This window comes from Euprymna scolopes, chromosome 44, assembly GCF_053919585.1.
Source record: "Euprymna scolopes isolate OS-2025 chromosome 44, ASM5391958v1, whole genome shotgun sequence".
Lineage (NCBI taxonomy): Eukaryota > Metazoa > Mollusca > Cephalopoda > Sepiida > Sepiolidae > Euprymna > Euprymna scolopes.
This window is the reverse complement of record NC_136525.1, coordinates 20,079,480-20,097,354: the sequence shown is the minus strand read 5'-3', so window position 1 is coordinate 20,097,354 and position 17,875 is coordinate 20,079,480. Positions and strand designations below refer to the sequence as shown.

The 17,875-nt window shown below is 32.5% G+C and overlaps 1 protein-coding gene across 2 annotated transcripts in view; it reads right to left on the bottom strand.

Moving 5' to 3' along the window:
* Positions 1-17,875, bottom strand: part of LOC145268723 (SUN domain-containing ossification factor-like) — a 210,590-nt gene that overhangs the window by 40,880 nt on the left and 151,835 nt on the right. For both annotated transcript variants that reach the window (XM_080124278.1, XM_080124279.1), the window contains 5 exons: positions 12,429-12,603; positions 11,071-11,178; positions 9,657-9,818; positions 6,360-6,430; positions 196-246 (listed from right to left, as the gene is read on the bottom strand). In XM_080124278.1, the coding sequence (XP_079980404.1) occupies positions 196-246; positions 6,360-6,430; positions 9,657-9,818; positions 11,071-11,178; positions 12,429-12,603 (567 nt within the window). The remainder of the gene's footprint in view (positions 1-195; positions 247-6,359; positions 6,431-9,656; positions 9,819-11,070; positions 11,179-12,428; positions 12,604-17,875) is intronic.

Genomic DNA, 17,875 nt, shown 5'->3' with positions numbered 1-17,875 from the left:
CCGTTTAGTTTGTTATTTGTTTATTTTTTATGTTAAATTTTGTTTTAGTTATTGATTCTGAATTGCTTTTTTCAGTTCATTGCCCGCATGCTACCGTGGAGTTGTGAACAACGTGTGTTTGCTTATGACACTTACGTGAAAAATGGTAAATTAAAAATATCCGTTTTCCGTGACTCATCCTTTATAACTACTTACCTTTTGCACTGTTAAATAAATTTGGTGGACTTTCATTTTGGACATCATCATCTGCAAATTGAATAAAAAAACATTTTTAATTAAAAAAAAAAAATAAAACAAATTATGGTTCTTCATTCTAATAAAATTTAAAAATCGAAATATTGAATTTCAAGTTGCTTAACTTGAAAAATCAAACAAATTATGGTTCTTCATTCTAATAAAATTTAAAAATTGAAATATTGAATTTCAAGTAACACCGATGGTAGCTACTTAATTGTCATGTCGCAGTAATGAACATATCCAAAAATTACGATAAACGATAAGGTAGAAAATTAATCTCATATATAAAAAGCTATATGTCTGTCTGTCTGTTTCCATATTTTTAAAACTATCTCCTCCAAAACTAAAAGTCGCAGAGCGGCGCTATGGGCTTAAAATGATTGGATTTTTTACGGATAGTTTTTTTATGGGTCTTTAACCAGTTAAAACAATTTTTAATGGTCAAAAAATGGGTCAAAATTGAAAAATTCATTATACATTTTTAATCAGTTCAAATGCATGTCACGTTGGTAGAATGTTAACGTCACCAGCTTTGAATGCTACAGTTTTGCTTTCTCTTTCGATTCTAGTTGATGGCATTCAAATACTTTTTTTACTTTTGAAATCATGACTGTAATAATATATATTACAAGTATTTTAATTGTGGATGCGCTGACGAACTACAAGCCCTTGTACCCCCTCGACGTAAATACCTTCGATGAACTCAATAAGCAGCAAAGTTCCACCCTCACGCAGTAGAGATCCCTAGGTGTAAGAAAGCCTTCTACTCTAATAGTTTCTACTCCAGAACTGCTAGATTCTGCAACTGCCTTCCAGGTTCCTGCTTCCCCAACTGTACTGACATGCAGAAGTTCAAGTGTAATGTGAATAGATATCTTGCTGCTCAACTCCTTATATAGTATCCCTGCAACTACTTTCCCCGATAGTAGCCCATACATCCAAGTGGCACTGTGTCTTGTTTGTGGTGAAAATGGAATTTAAGAAAAAAAATAAATTATATATATATATATATATATATATATATATATACACACACATATACACACACACTTGTTTATTGTTATATAAACATGCTCACATCCCGCTGCTACAAATAGCCACTTGTTTCAATCAAACAACAGATATCATCAGGCAGCGACTTGACTATTCAAAAGTTCAATGAATAATGGATTTTTATTTTAGGTAGGAACTCTTTAAAAGTTGGAGTTAAAAAACTTAAAACACAGAACTTTAATTATAAGATAGTTCTGTGTTTTAAGTTTTTTAACTCCAACTTTTAAAGAGTTCCTACCTAAAATAAAAATCCATTATTCATTGAACTTTTGAATAGTCAAGTCGCTGCCTGATGATATCTGTTGTTTGATTGAAACAAGTGGCTATTTGTAGCAGCGGGATGTGAGCATGTTTATATAACAATAAACAAGTATTATCAGCTCTTTTTATTGAGCACTATCTAACAACCTCGTTGAATTCATTAGTCCATTACTTTTGAATATAAAAAAACCCGAGTATATATTATATATATTACACATACAAACGAAATCTGGACAAATTAAAATATCATATTTAAGAGTATTTTACGACCGGGCAAAACTGCCTCCCCGCAATTTACTAATAAAAAGTTTCCGAAGACATTTAGCATAACAAAGATTGAGTTTTGCTAAATTGGCCTAAGATTTTCAGTTTTCAGAAAAAAAATACCTCCCTTTTGTTACAATTTGAACTCTCCTGTTTATTTTGTTTTTGCAAAACTCAATTTTTTCTAATTGTATTCAAAAACTATTTTCATTAATTTTCTACCTCATCATTTTTCATCATTTTTGGATATGTTCATTACTGCGACATGGCAATTAAGTAGATACCATTGGTTTTAATTGAAATTCAATATTTTGATTTTCAGATCTCGCTATTATAACAAAGAGGGACCCATTTTTTTTTTTTTTTTAAAAAAGCAAACATTTGTTTTTAAATGAAAATTTTCTTTTTCAAAATTAAACATTTTTATTAAAGATCAAAATAAAAATTATTTTAACAATTAAAAAACAAAACAAAAACAAAAGGAATAAATGAGCCATATTGTGGATGTAAAGGTCATAAATATTGACTATAAATTTAATATTTCTTTCAAAGGAAAGAAGAACATGTCATATCTTGGCCAATAATTCATGTATGCTACAATGATTGTTGTGGACATGCATTGGATGGAGAGAAATGATACGAAGATATGTTTGATCATTAGAGGATTCATCGGACCAAATTATAAAACTAAAATCTATATATTAATACGATAGTGTGTGTTATTTTCTGTGTCACACTTACATCCGAGTCGTTTGTTATTAAGGTATAGACAACAGTTGGTAAAAAGCTCATAAAAAAAAAACAAAAAAAAAAAAAAACGGCTCGCATGGAAGCAAGGAGTTAAAGACAACCCTTGTAATAAATAATTTTACTAAAAATTCTTCAAAAGTTTTGGTTTCGATTCCAGCTGATGGCACTTCAGTAATCTATACTTTTTAAAAATAATTTTATCAAGAATTCTCTATAAGTTTTGGTTGTAGCTGATTACACTCAAGTTTATATATATATATATAACTATTATAACCTACCCTCAAAGTAGTAATATAATAAACTCTAAAAACGAACTGATCTCCTATTGCAAACATATGTCCAAGTTTAAATATGGTAAATTTGAAATCACATAGCTATTAATTTAACCCTTCAAATATATATTTTTTCCCCATAATCTTTTTTTTTTTTTTATAATCTTACCTCCTAAGCTTTTTATATTTTTAATTTTATTTGTTTTTCTTTATTTCTTTGGCTGGTTTTCCATCTGCTGTCTCCATTTTATGGTATAAGTATACCTATTAATTAAATATATACATCAACCTACTCATTTTTATTCTATGTATTTGTTTACTTATATTTCACTATATGCATTTACATACACATTTATTTGCCTTATTCCGGAGTTTGTAGTTACCGGCCTCTCCCTCCCCTTAATTTGTATGTAAGTATGTATGTTCTGGTTTAACTTGTATATGTTTTTTGGATATGTGTATATATTTATGCATGCGTGTGTGTGTGTATATATATGTGTATATATATATGTGTGTGTGTTATTGTATATGTATACATATATGTATATATATTTATATGCGTGTGTGTATGTATATACATGTATGTGTGCATTTGTGTGTGTCTGTATGTGTATATATATATATATATATATATGGCGATTAAGCTACACTGAATATTCTGCGTTTCATCCAACTATAGGATTCGTCAGGCTTATGCGCATAAGCCTGACGAATCCTATAGTTGGATGAAATGCAGAATATTCAGTGTAGCTTAATCGCCATATATATTTTATAAATTACTAACTTGCTCTACCTACGTATTGAGCACTTTTGAAGTAAATACTTAAAGTTTACGCATAAATCTATACTTTCATATATTAAATTTATGCGAATAAATGAAGTAGTTATATATATATATATATATATATATATGTGTATATATATAATTTTCTATTTATTTTTTTATTTATTTACTTTCACTTTTTTATATATATATATATATATATATATATAACAGACGCCCCATTTCTTAAACTTGGCCATTTATTTGTTCTTCTGATCAGTTTTCTTAATTTAATTCTGGGACTTTCACGTGCATATCTAAGCTGACCTAATTATTAACGCTAACTTTCGCACTTTTTGTCTGGGTCAGTTTGACCTTGCTTTTCAAATTTAAACTTTCACCGCTTTTCGTTTTTTTTTTTTTTTTTTTTTTAAACCTTAATTTTTTTGATTCATCCAGCCTTGACAGACGTGTTTTAAATATTATCTCTAGTGCTTTTCTTTTAATGATTTTGAATTCATGCTATTTGCGCTTTTTTCCAAGGAACTCTGCCTTTTCAAATTATTTTGGACCATTTGGAATTTACCCATTGGATTGAAATTTTAAATTCGACCGTTTTGGATTTTACCATTTTTGGAATTTTACCCTTCACTGGACTATCCATTCATGTGAAATCTTTTTATCATATTTCTTTTGCTTCCTGTTCCCCTTACCTCACCCTTTTTTTAACCAAGTAAGATCTGTGACTTACTTGTAGTTTCATTAAATACTTTTATATGCAAAATCCGATCCTGCATTTTGCTAATTCCTGCCCTCTGATGAGAAGGAGAGTATTTCTTCGAAACTCCGCGAATTAAGGACTATCCACTTATCTTGTGCTTCCTTTTTTAAAAATTAAATATGTTTTTAACTCTTTTTCAAGATGTCTTTTAACATGTTTTATTAATCATTTGTTCATATATATGTATATATATATATATATATATATATATATATATATATTATATAGAGGGAATTAGACCTGGAGTCTAAAGAGCAAAGTTTATTTTAATGTATTAATACTTTAAAAGAACAGTGCTCATGGTACTGTATAGAAAAGGGGCTCCTTCAATCTTTAACAGACCATGGATACCCACGAAGGGGTGCCTGCGCGTAAAATTATTGTTGCAGGGAGGTGTGCAATCTCCAATCACATATCTCCTGAATTGACGTTGTTAAATACCAGTGGCAAGTGAAGTATATTTACAGGACGACTGGAAACAAATGCCGAGATACGCAGAGAGCACATACAGTGCCTAGAATTCCCAAATTGCCACCCATTTGGTACTAACAAGGCTCAACATTGCTTAACTTCGGTGATCTGACGAGAACCGGTGTGTCAACGCGATTGTGCTGTAATATATATATATATATATATATATATATATATATATATATATATATATATTTATTTATTTCAAAGTTTTTGTTTTGCTTTCAATTAAAGCTGATGCACCCAAGTCATATGGATATATATTTTTTTTTGAAATCACAACTTTATAATATATAAAAATCGATAGAACATTAACTCTATAATAATAATATGTACAAAATTTGCAAGAATTAAAATATCATATTTAAGCATATTTTACGATCCAGGTGTCCCTGCTAGCTTAGATAAATACTTTTGCAGTTTTAACAAAAGAGCTACAATAATATCAGTGTCTCCATTTATGCTGAACATCTACAGAATGCCAACATCAATATCAATTACATATGAATGAGTCAACATCAATATCAATTACATATGAATGAGTCAACATCAATATCAATTACATATGAATGAGTCAACATCAATATCAATTACATATGAATGAGTCAACATCAATATCAATTACATATGAATGAATCAACATCAATATCAATTACATATGAAAGAGTCAACATCAATATCAATTACATATGAATGAGTCAACATCAATATCAATTACATATGAATGAGTCAACATCAATATCAATTACATATGAATGAGTCAACATCAATATCAATTACATATGAATGAGTCAACATCAATATCAATTACATATGAATGAGTCAACATCAATATCAATTACATATGAATGAGTCAACATCAATATCAATTACATATGAATGAGTCAACATCAATATCAATTACATATGAATGAGTCAACATCAATATCAATTACATATGAATGAGTCAACATCAATATCAATTACATATGAATGAGTCAACATCAATATCAATTACATATGAATGAGTCAACATCAATATCAATTACATATGAATGAGTCAACATCAATATCAATTACATATGAATGAGTCAACATCAATATCAATTACATATGAATGAGTCAACATCAATATCAATTACATATGAATGAGTCAACATCAATATCAATTACATATGAATGAGTCAACATCAATATCAATTACATATGAATGAGTCAACATCAATATCAATTACATATGAATGAGTCAACATCAATATCAATTACATATGAATGAGTCCCTTGTGGAATTTCCACAGGTCCCGCTTGTTACTTTTATTATGATAATACTGTTTTAATCAATTCATAAAATTACTGGGAGGTAAATATGCTTCAAGTTCTTTATATTTTCAAATATTTATTCATGATGTTTGAAAAATATTTTGCTTTTGATTTTGCAGAACATGACTGAGTTTTGTAAAAGGAAAGGAAGAAAACAATGGTTGGTAAAGAGAAAAGGCGGTGTGGATAGAAAAAAAAAGGTATTTACCTTCATCGTCGGCTGAAGGACTGCTTGAAGGCTCACCATCTATATCTTCCTCAATTGTGAAACCAAAAACCCTGAAAGAAGAATTTTGGAATTTATAATAAGAATCTGATATTTTGTTAATACGGCATCGTTTAGAAACGTAATAAATGGTTAAATGATGGCATCTTTATTTGCTGCCTGTTATCCCCATCTTTATAGTCGATGTTTCACTATGTTTCGGCCAACTATTCCTTTGGCCTCTTTCGGGAGATAACAGTTCGCGGCACTTGTACAGTTTAGTCAAGACATTAAAAAAAATGAAAATATAGAAAAAAGGTTGTTTTGGACTGAAGATCTCCGAAAAAAAATTTCATTTAATTTGATCGAGTAGTTTTTTTTTTACAGCGGAAAAACACGTTCTTCTGAGAGCGCGTTGAAGTCAGCCATTGTGAAATTTGCTGAACAACATGCCACGGGGAGATAACTCAATGTAAAGTGCCGACACTCCCTCCCCATCTTTAATACTAGCCTTTCTTCCTAAAAATCGAACCTTTTGCTCGGTATCATAACAAATTGTTTTTTTCGCTGTAAAAAAAAAAAAAAAAAAAAAAAAAAAAAAACTACTTGATGAAATTAAGTGAAAATTTTTTTCGGAGAACTTCGTTTCATAACGGATACGTGAAATATAACCTTTTTTTCGATATTTTCATTTTTTAATGTCTTGACTAAACTGTACACGTACCCAGTTCACAAATAAATAAATTACTTGTCTCAAAAGATTCCAATAAAAAATGATATAAATAATGGGAGTCTGAGCTGGTGAAAATTGGCCAATTTACAATACAAAAAAAAAAGGATGATTTATTCATTATGGACTTTTATCCTCATCATTCTTAGTTGTTGTTTACGACTTTTCGGCCAACTATTCCTCTAGCCTTCGTCAGATGGTTACCGCAACGGGATAGGAACTCCAAATCTAACTGCGTCCTCAGCAATTACTGCTGTCCATAGTTGTTGTCATCTCACCATGTTTTGTTACATTAAATTGGCCAGCTTCGGGTAGGATTGAAACCGCTATTTTCAGACAATTCTCACCTGGAAATTCAACGTATTTATCCATTGCGTCACGGGCTCCGAAGGGCGATCAAGGTTGGATTTTTTGGGCTTATAGATCCACGTTTATTTATCATCTGATCTCGCTAAGGATAATAGCCCGCAATAATAAAATAAATAAATACGAATTACTCATCTCAAAAATGAATTCAAAGTAAAAAAAAAAAAAAAAACCCAAAAAAAACCCCCAGTTATTTAACAAAAAATTTTGATATTTTTTTTATTTGGAGAAGGAGAATGTTAAAGCAATTTTTTTATTATTATTTATTAAGTTGTAACATTATTCAACGATTAATGCTGATCTGCATTTCAAGAATAATTTAATAACTCTGCGAGTCTGTCCTACTGCGATGCTACCGTTTCCGACTTCTGGCATAAACACACCCTCATCAAGTGACTTCACATTTTTTTCCTTTCTGAAGGTGAGGTATCCCTTAAAAATTCAAAAGACATAACTTGATACCATTCTGTTTCGACACATAAATAAATACATTATAATTGAAAATGATTGAAATCTTTCAATATTGTCATTCTGTTTACCTTGTCTCATACCGAAGTATTTTTCTACAAAACTGCATTGTTATAGCGTTCAATCGCAATTCTTTAAATGTTTCCCATTAAAAAAAAAAAAAACAAAAAAAACATGCACATACACACAAAAAAAAAATTTTGAATGACAGTCTTGAAAAGAATATGACCATTCTCTTCAAAATAAAGATACCATCTATAATATAAATCTCACCTGTCTGTATGTATGTACGCATGTATGTATGTCTTGCAAAATCTTCACAGTGGCCAACAAATTTTCACAAGATCGGCATCATTTTGAAGCTCGACCCTTCAGACGACAAATATCGAAAAATTAGCCCAAAACATTAATTCCTGCACTCTCAACTGGGCACTTTTCTACAGGTCACTTTTTTCGCCAATATTTTCGAAAGTCATCGCCTCTTTTTGATTGTCTAGCCTTAATTTAAATCTATGTCACTTCCGGTTTGGCAGTGGGCGCAACAATGCATTACGTTTTTTTTTGTTTTTTTTTTTCACGTTCTTTTCCTCCTTTGTGGTACGGGTTCGAGCCTTTTTTTTTTTTTTTTTGTTTTGCTCAACTTTACACTTACACAGACTTTCACTTTCTTTTCCACCTTCACGTCATGGGTCCGAGCCTGCCTGCCTACTAAAACTTTGTTTTATTTTTGCTCAACACACACCTACAAACACCTGGGCAACGCCGAGCACCCAGGCTAGTAAACATCTTAATTTCCATAAAAAAAAAAAGTCTGCTTGATACTATAATCAATATACCTATAAAAATAGTTTTTTTCTCGCTCTGACATTGATATTAAAAGCCTACTTTTTATATATTATTTAATTGGAATTCATTGAGATGAGTATTATTTATAATCAATGAATTCCAATTAAAAAAATAATATATACCATTCGGTATGGACCCGACCATGGAAGATCAGATAATAAACATGAATTTATAAGACCAAAAAATTCAACCTTGATCGCCCTTTGGGACCCGTAGCGCAGTGGATAGAGACGTTGAATCTCTACGGTTCCAGGTGAGAATTGTCTGAAGATAACGGTTTCACTCCTACCCAAAGCCGGCCAGAGGCTTACTGGGCCAAAACGTGGTGAGACGACAATAACTACGGAAGGCAGTAATTGCAGTGAATGCAGTCAGGAGATTCAGAGTTCCTATCCGTCGCGGTTACCACTTGATGAAGGCCAGAGGAATAGTTGGCCGAAACATCATGAAACAATTAAGAAAAGATGAGGATAATAACCTACTTTTGATATTTAAAATTTATTATAACAAACTTCTTCATATACTTGGTCAGTTTAAAAGTTTCCCATTAAAACACACAGTCTTGAAAAAAATATGACCATTTTCTTCAAAATAAAGTTACTATAAATAATATAGTCAGGGCTACCTGATGTTGACCGGAGTCTTAATTTCCATAAAAAAAAAAACAATTCTAAAATATAATTTGAAATATATTTAAGCGTATTTTACAACTGGGCAATGACAAGTGCCCTGCTAGTATCAAGATAATAAACATTTGTGTTGCTGCCCAAAACTTATTTCAAACGGCATCCAAAACTTATATACTTTAAGGTTTGTCACTCCAATGAAATTCCAGATATTTCGGAATATCCTGACGGATAGATGGTGCCCATAGTTATAAGAGAGCTTACCTGAACAGAGTGAGAGGGCAAAAATGTTCTCCTCCGTAATGATCCAGGATGTCTACTTTGATAAACTTGGCATAATTGTCCTCTGCAATCTGATACTTATGGACGGTCCGTTCTTCAGTGGAATCAAACGTGCCAAATTCATGCCACTCTTTTGTAGGATATCTGGGGGGGAAAAAAAAAAAAAAAAAAAAAAACGAAACAAAAAAGTTACTCATTTCTTTTACCAAAAATTCTGTACACATTTATAGAGCATCAGAAGATTAGAATATTAATGTTAACTCGGTGATACCATCGAAGCACAGGGCGGAACAATTTAATATCAAATCGTCCAAACCATGTCACCTATACCCCCCCCCATGCTCTTTCTAATTATAAAAACTAGACAATCCTGAAAATCACCTGAAACCCGTGTCTCTCTCTGTCTTTTTTTTTTTTATTGCATTTTCACCCCAAACAAGGCACAGTGCCACTTTGATGTAGGGGACAGCTATCTGGGATATAATTGCAGGAACACTATGTAAAGAGTTTAGCAGCAAGATGATGGTTTACTTTACACTTGAACTTCTGCATGTCAGTAGTCGGAGAAACGGGAACCTGGAAGGGAATTCCAAAGTCTAGCATTTCTGGGAAAGAAACTTTCTGGCATCTGGGAATCTCTACTGTGTAGGGGTGGGATTTTGCTGCTTGTCGAGTTTATCGGGGGTATTCATGTCAAGGGGGTACAAGGGCTTGTAGTTTGTCAGAGCATCTACCATTAAAATACTTGTAGAATAGGGATGCAACATTTCGTCGATGGGGCAGTGGCTGAAGCCTAGCTGACAGTTCGGGACCAATTAGGTTGGTGACTCTTTTGAACTCTGTCCAAGAGAGATTAGTAGCAGATGCACCAGTCCATTAACAAACACATTGTCAAAACTGCATGTGTGATGGCTACTCTGAGCTAGAGTGTGTGGAGTCACAGTCAGCTCACTCTCAACACCAAAATTAGGGTGTATCAGGCTTGTGTGCTCAACACACTTCTCTACGGCGATGAGTCCTGGGCCACCTATGCACGCCAAAAAAGTAGTTTGGAGACACCTTCGTTGCCTGCGCCACGCCATATCCTGAGCATTACCTGGCAGGACAGGGTCACCAACACCAATGTGCTGGTGCATACTGGATGTCTCAGCATGCGCCTGCTCCTCTGTCAGCGCAGAATCTGCTGGCTGGGTCAAGTCCACTGGATATATGATGACCGTATCCCCAAGGGTGTCATATGGTGAGCTGGCAACAGAACAGTGCCTCAGAGATCGCCCGGCTCTCTGCTACAAGCTACTTGGAATAAGAACAAAATAAGGGAAGTGATGAAAGTAAACAGTATTCAATAAAAAAAATAAATAAAATAAAAACAAGTTTGGTATAAGAATTTGTTTACCTGTCGCTGAACGAGAATCTGAAAGACTTGGGACGAGACGAGAAGAGTTCAAGGCTGGCCGTCTCAATATTTTTTATCTGGATAGTCTCACACAGCTCGACAATGAACCTGGAAAAGAGAAATGTACATTATATAATGAAAATTTTAACTGAAGTATTTTTTTTTTTAATAAACAACTTTATTGCAGTTCTGAATTTTTGAGATAAGGTATACAAATTAAACATTATGTTTGCGATAAACTTTAAATGTCACAATCAGAGAAGTACGAGAAAAAATTCTGTATAGACATTAAAAGTGGTTTTGTTTTTATTAAATACTAGCAGGACCTGTTAACCGGTGTTGCCAGGTGGAAGCATGCCCCTCTCCTTTCGTAGTGATTTAAAGTGTGAATAATACAGGGCTTTATATCGTAAAAAATCCAAATATAAATGAGATTTTTTTAATCAGCATAGTGAGAAACCTACAAAAGTAGTCATTTTAAAAGGAAAGTGGATCTAAGGTAAAGATTTATCTTGAACCCCCCCCCCAAAACAAAGAAACAAAAAAAAAAAAAACTCCCTCAAAAAAACAACTGATCTATAATCCAAGATAATTGTATGTATGAGTGTATGATCCAGTTAAGTAGGGTGTCAGGGCAATAGGGTTATAATGTGTATATTTCTTCCCGGTCTTGAGTGGGGGCAATAGGAGGACTTTAGATTTAGAGGATAAAATAGGAACTACTTTGAAGATGGTGTAATTGTGATGATGTTGCTCCTACGATGTAATGTAGGATTTTATTATAACGACTAAATAGATGTGAAATGTCATTCTAAAGTTACATAAGATAGTGACTAATAATGTAGATATAATAAATTTGTATGTGGCATATATTGTAGCAAACCTACAGTATTTTCGTCCACAGGGGAATTTCTGCAATCATTTTATTATATAGTAGATTATTAATTAATTTCATTGGATTAATATCTAGGAAACCACAGCAATAACAATTATTTAGATGAAATATTGAGAAAAAAGTTGCTTCCAGCCATAAAACCAAGAATTCACATCTATAAGAAATTTAAGTGGAAATCTGCCTGAATAATAATAAAAAAAAAAGAATCCGCTTTGATTTAAAAACAAAAATGTATGCCTGAATTTAACCCCCCCAAAATGACCCCCCCCCCCCGAAAAAAATATGGTTGAATTAAAAAAAAAAAAAAAAAAAAAAAAAGAAAAGACTGGATTTAAAAACAAAAAATTCAACTGGATTAAAAAAAAAAAAAAAAAAAAAAAAAAGCCGGAATTCCACTAAAATGTAGATAATTCACATCCTTGGAGGAAAAGAAAAAGAAAAAAACAAAAAAAAAACAACCTACCATTTTTTTGCCTGGCACGGGTTGATCATGTATTCATCTGGATTTCCATTCAGGATGAATTTAGTATTTTCCGCCTCTGGGTTGGCAAGAACTATTTTGGCCCCACAATCAGCGGATGCATAGTTATTGCGCATCTTCTGTTTCTGTGGCAAACTGCTGCTGGCTTTGCCCTGATCTGCATTGAAAGAAAGGTCAATGAGCATACAAAACCAAACGAAAATTAGTCGAGTAACTAGTCTAGAGTTAAAAAAAAAAAAAAAAAAAAAAAAAAGAGAAAGAAAGAAAGAAAGAAAAAGAAAGAAAGAAAAAGAAAAAAGAAATAATATCTGAAAGTAAAAAAATGTGTTGACATCAGCTTTTTTTGTTTTTGTCGATTTAAAATTCCATCTTTAAAATGAAAAATTGTTTGGTTGTTTTTATGCTTTTTTTTTTTTTTTCATTTTTCAATTGTTTATTTGTCAGTCTGTTTGATCAATATCATTTTTCTATATGATTTCCACTACTTACGTACACCCATTAACCCTTATTCTCGAGTGGTATCCGGGCCTTGATAAGTGGTGACTCCTTTGTAAATATATATATATATATATATATATATATATATATATATAAGTTTAAAACAAAATCTTACACTGCTGATAGCAAAAAAAAAAAAAAAAAAAAAAAAAAAAAAAAAAAAAAAAAAAAAAAAAATCAATATTTATTGATTTAAATTTCCAGTAAAATTAAAATCTATAGATCACTCCCTCATGTGTTTGTACGGATTTGTATTACTGTACACATAGATTCGAAAAAGTTGTCAAAAAACAAATATAGAACAAATAAATGTTATCAAAGGCAAGATAAGTTACTTTTCTACCTAACTGGATATATTTTTTGTGTTTTTATTCGGTGTAACATGTTTATTCAGCTCGAAAAACATACAGTGTTTACCGATGTATTGGAAAATTCAAAATGGCAGCCGACTCTCTCTCGGAGAGGGTACGTTTGGGAAAAGGTATTATAAATAATAAACTAGACAAAATACTGTTAGAAATTCGCTCAATATATGTTACCGTGACATAAGTTGACATGTATTCGGTTGTTTTCTAACAGTATTTTGTCTAGTTTATTATTTATAACACCTTTTCCCAAACGTACCCTCTCCGAGAGAGAGTCGGCTGCCATTTTGAATTTTCCAATACATCGGTAAACACTGCATGTTTTTCGAGCTGAATAAACATGTTACATTGAATAAAAACGCAAAAAATATATCCAGTTAGGTAGAAAAGTAACTTATCTTGCCTTTGATAACATTTATTTGTTCTATATTTGTTTTTTGGCAACTTTTTCGAATCTATGTGTACAGTAAAACAAACCCGTTTGTACATTTGAGAAAATATGAGCACATGTACGAGGTGCCTTCAAGACGTTTCTCGTATAGGCACTTTTATTGATAGTACACACATGAAACTCCTTTCAAGTCATCTAGCTGCAATACACTTGTTGTACCGTTGCAACAACTTCTGGAAAGTTCCATGGAAGTCCTCCTGTGTCACAGCATCTTTCATCTCAATGGTCTCATAACAACAGCCTCTAAGGTTTTTCTTGAGCTTAGGGAATAACCAAAAGTCACAGGGAGCAAGGTCTGGACTATAGGGAGGGTGAGGAACTGTCTTGATGCCCATTCTTGGTTAAATAGTCTGTGATAAAGATGGTACATTTGTGTAAACCTTCCTTGTGAATAATTGTATGTACAGTTCCCACACTGACATCAAACTGTGCACTTATTGTCTAGATACACGACGGTCCTTATCCATTAAATTCTTTATTTGGCCGATCAACTCTGGTGTTCTGACTTCCTTACTCCTCCCATCATCTCTCACAGGCTCCTTTTACCATTTTACAGCTCAATATTTAGAAATTTATAAAGAATCAGAACCAGGAAATTCATATGGAATTGGTAATTGTATCAGAAATGGGAAAAATATTGGAATCGTCCCATTACAAATAAATATACAAAACTTTAATCCCCGAAAATATGGTACTGTTTTTATTATCAAGTCGGTGCAAAAGTTCTTGCAGATTTAAAATTTAATCTTGAAACTGAAAAACTGTTTTTGGAAATCCTTATGCATAACAATAACGTCCATTTTTCTCCATAATTTGATTCCATTTGTCAACGAGCTTATAAATGCCTCGCTTGTAATTTTTTTTTAGATTTTGATATGAAATGTGAATCTAACTCTTGTTCGGTCTGTTCTCGTGATGTTAACCTAAGACCATCTAAATGGTTTTGTAAACATTGAAATAAGTGATAATCTGAGGGAGCAAGGTCAGGAGAATATGAAGGATGGGGAAAAATTCCCCAACCAAATTCTCCCTGGAGATCTTTAGTCAGTAGCGCTGCGTGGGGACGAGTATTAATTGTTGACTAAAAGCTGTTTTGGGGTGAACATGAGTGAGAATATTGCGTAATAAAAATATGAATGAAGTTTTAATACCCTAAAAAAAAAAAAAAAAAAAAAAGTTCTAAATTAATCATGATGTTATAACAATATTTAAAATTTTTATTAATGTTTAAGCAATATTTAAATGTTCAATTTTAAAGAAATAACAATATGTATAAAATAAATTACAATGATTTAAAAATTCCCCTTCTACAAACAGGCAAATATTTTTGCACCGACCTGATATGAGATTTTTCAAATTTTACATATCTCTTCCATCCTCTCTCGTATGTTTTTTAACCCAAATTCTTATTTGATATAATATCAATCATTCTCACTTTATCATAAAGAGAAGCAAGAATAAAAAGATTCGAAAAGTCCATAGATGTCTGCCTTCTGTGGCTGCTGTTGGTTTTTAATCTTTTTTTTCATGGAAATTGCTTCAGACAAGGCATGAAGCTACTTGACGTAAGGAGCTTAAAAAAATTAATTAAAAGTCTAAAACCAGTCATAATGAATATTTACTTATATTTGAAATTTTTTTATGGTAATCGCTCCAGACAAGGCATGAAGCCATGAGCTAAGAAAAAAAAAAAATTATTCAAGGTTAAGAACTTGCCAATGATAAGTGTTAGATAAAATAGATTCTGACCCACAAATCAGCAATTTCTGTCAGAAACATCACTCCTGGAATGTGAGGACTAAAGGACAATAATAGTTTAAAATACCTCTTCTACAAACCTGCAAACATTTTTGCACTGAACTAATATCTTTCTCAAAAATATTTCTCAGTACTAGGACTTATATTTTAAACACTAGTGGGGGGGGGGCATATAATCAAGGAGTTGACCCTGGGCATCAGCAGGGCATCAACAATCCTCTGCACACCACAGTTCAGAAGTAAGGAAAAGACAGGAAAAATGTCTATTATTGTACTAAAATTGAGTTAATCAACGTTTATTTCTTTATGGCTTTTTTTCCTACATGTATGTTGCTTAGATCCCCCACCCACACACACTGATTCTTTTCACTATTTATTAAGAGTTGAAATTAATAAAAAGTAGAAATAATAAAGAGATTGAAAAAGTCCATAGTTGTCTGCTGTTGGTTTTTAATTTATTTTTTTCATGGAAATCGCTTCAGACAAGGCATGAAGCCACTTAATTGTAAGGAGCTTAAAAGAAAATTAATTCAAAGTCTAAAACCAGCCATAATGAATGTTTACTTAGATTTGTATTTTTTTATGGAAATCGCTCCAGACAAAGCATGAAGCCGCTTGATGTAGGTTGGTTGGTTGTTTTTGTTTTACGGCATATCAACCCTTTTCAGGTTATTTAATGCCGAATCCGGTGATTTTGAAGAAAATTTTTTTATAGAATATATTTGTTTTTTGCAAGTCAGTTTCTATTGAACCCATAGTTGGGACCCTAATAGGTACTACCACTCCGGGTCAGAGTGGACCTAGGAGCAATGGCAATTAAAGGGTGGCTCCACACTCCCCAAAGCCCGCAAGCTGGGGCCTCACCATCGGATATAGTTTAAGGTCATATCCAGGACCCCCATTGAGGGACTTTTACCCTCTGCAGGGGGGGCAGTCGGCGTATTCTAATGCCCCACCGACAGGGCTGCCGCTTGATGTAAGGATCTAAGAAAAAAAAATAGTACTTCAAGGTTAAAAAGTGCTAGATAGAATAGATTTCATCCCACAAAACAGCAATTGTTCCTTCTTTGTCAGAAACATCACTCCTAGAATGTGAGGACTAAAGGATAACAGTTTAAAATACCTCTTCAACCAAATTTTATCAAACTGTCCCACAAAAATAAATAGCGCTCTACTAGAATTTGTCTTTGTGTTGAGTGAGATTACTAATAGATTGATTAATTTTTTTCCATGCTGGAAATTTGAGACACTGGAACCAATGCAGCTTCAAGGAATTGTAAGAAAAAGATGTGACTACTTTTTTTAAACAAAATAAAGAATGAAAACTTTACAAAATAAGAATTTTTATTAACGAAAACTGCAGCATCACTATTTCTTTTTACAATTCCTCAAAGTTGCGTGTGTTTTAGTGTCTCAAATTCTCGTATAAAAAACCAAAAACCAAAAACAAAAAAAAAAAAACAATGAATTAATCTTAGTAAAATCGAGTTATCTCCCTCAGCACAATGATGAATTCTAGAAGAGTGCCAAATAAATGAGGAATGACCAAGTTTTAAATTAAAAGGAATTTCACTATATTTACTCTTCTTTGCACGTTAAACTCTAGGCTAGTTTGTGATATCTACTTGTATAGATATCTGAGAATAACATTGCAGATATGATGACAATATGTCCTGATAAGATAAGGAGAGGTGGACAAGTACAGTAACGGGACAGTTGACCTGAAGAGGAAAATAATTTAACAGAATTGGTTGGTTGGTTGGTTGGTTGGTTGGTTGTTTTACGGCATATCAACCCATATCAGGTTATTTAATGCCGAATCCAAAGATTCGGAAGAAAATGTTTTTAAATAGAATATATTTGTTGTTTTCAAGTCGGTTTCTATTTAACCCATAGTTGAGACCCTAACAGGTACTACCACTCTGGGTCAGAGTGGACCTGGGAGAAATGGCAATTAAAGGGTGGCTCCACACTCTCCAAAGCCCGCAAGCTGGGGCCTCACCACCGGATATAGTTTAAGGTCATATCCAGGACCTTAATAGAATTGGAAGTTAAGACAGATCTAATTTATTTATATATATATATATAAATATATATAAATAAAAAAAAACAATCATGAAGGGAAGACAAATTCATGACTTAAAAACGTTTAAAATAAAGTTAATGGGGTGAAGAGGAAAGAAGAAAAAAAAATGGGGGGGGGAGTCACTCGACCGGTTTCGCCCTGGCTTTATCAAAGCTGTATCGAGGGATTTGTTTTGGAGAAAAAAAAAAAAAAAAAAAAAAAAAAAATCGAATGGGAATCGAAAATATGTACAAATAAAATCACGTTGCGTTACGTTATGTATGGGGGTGGT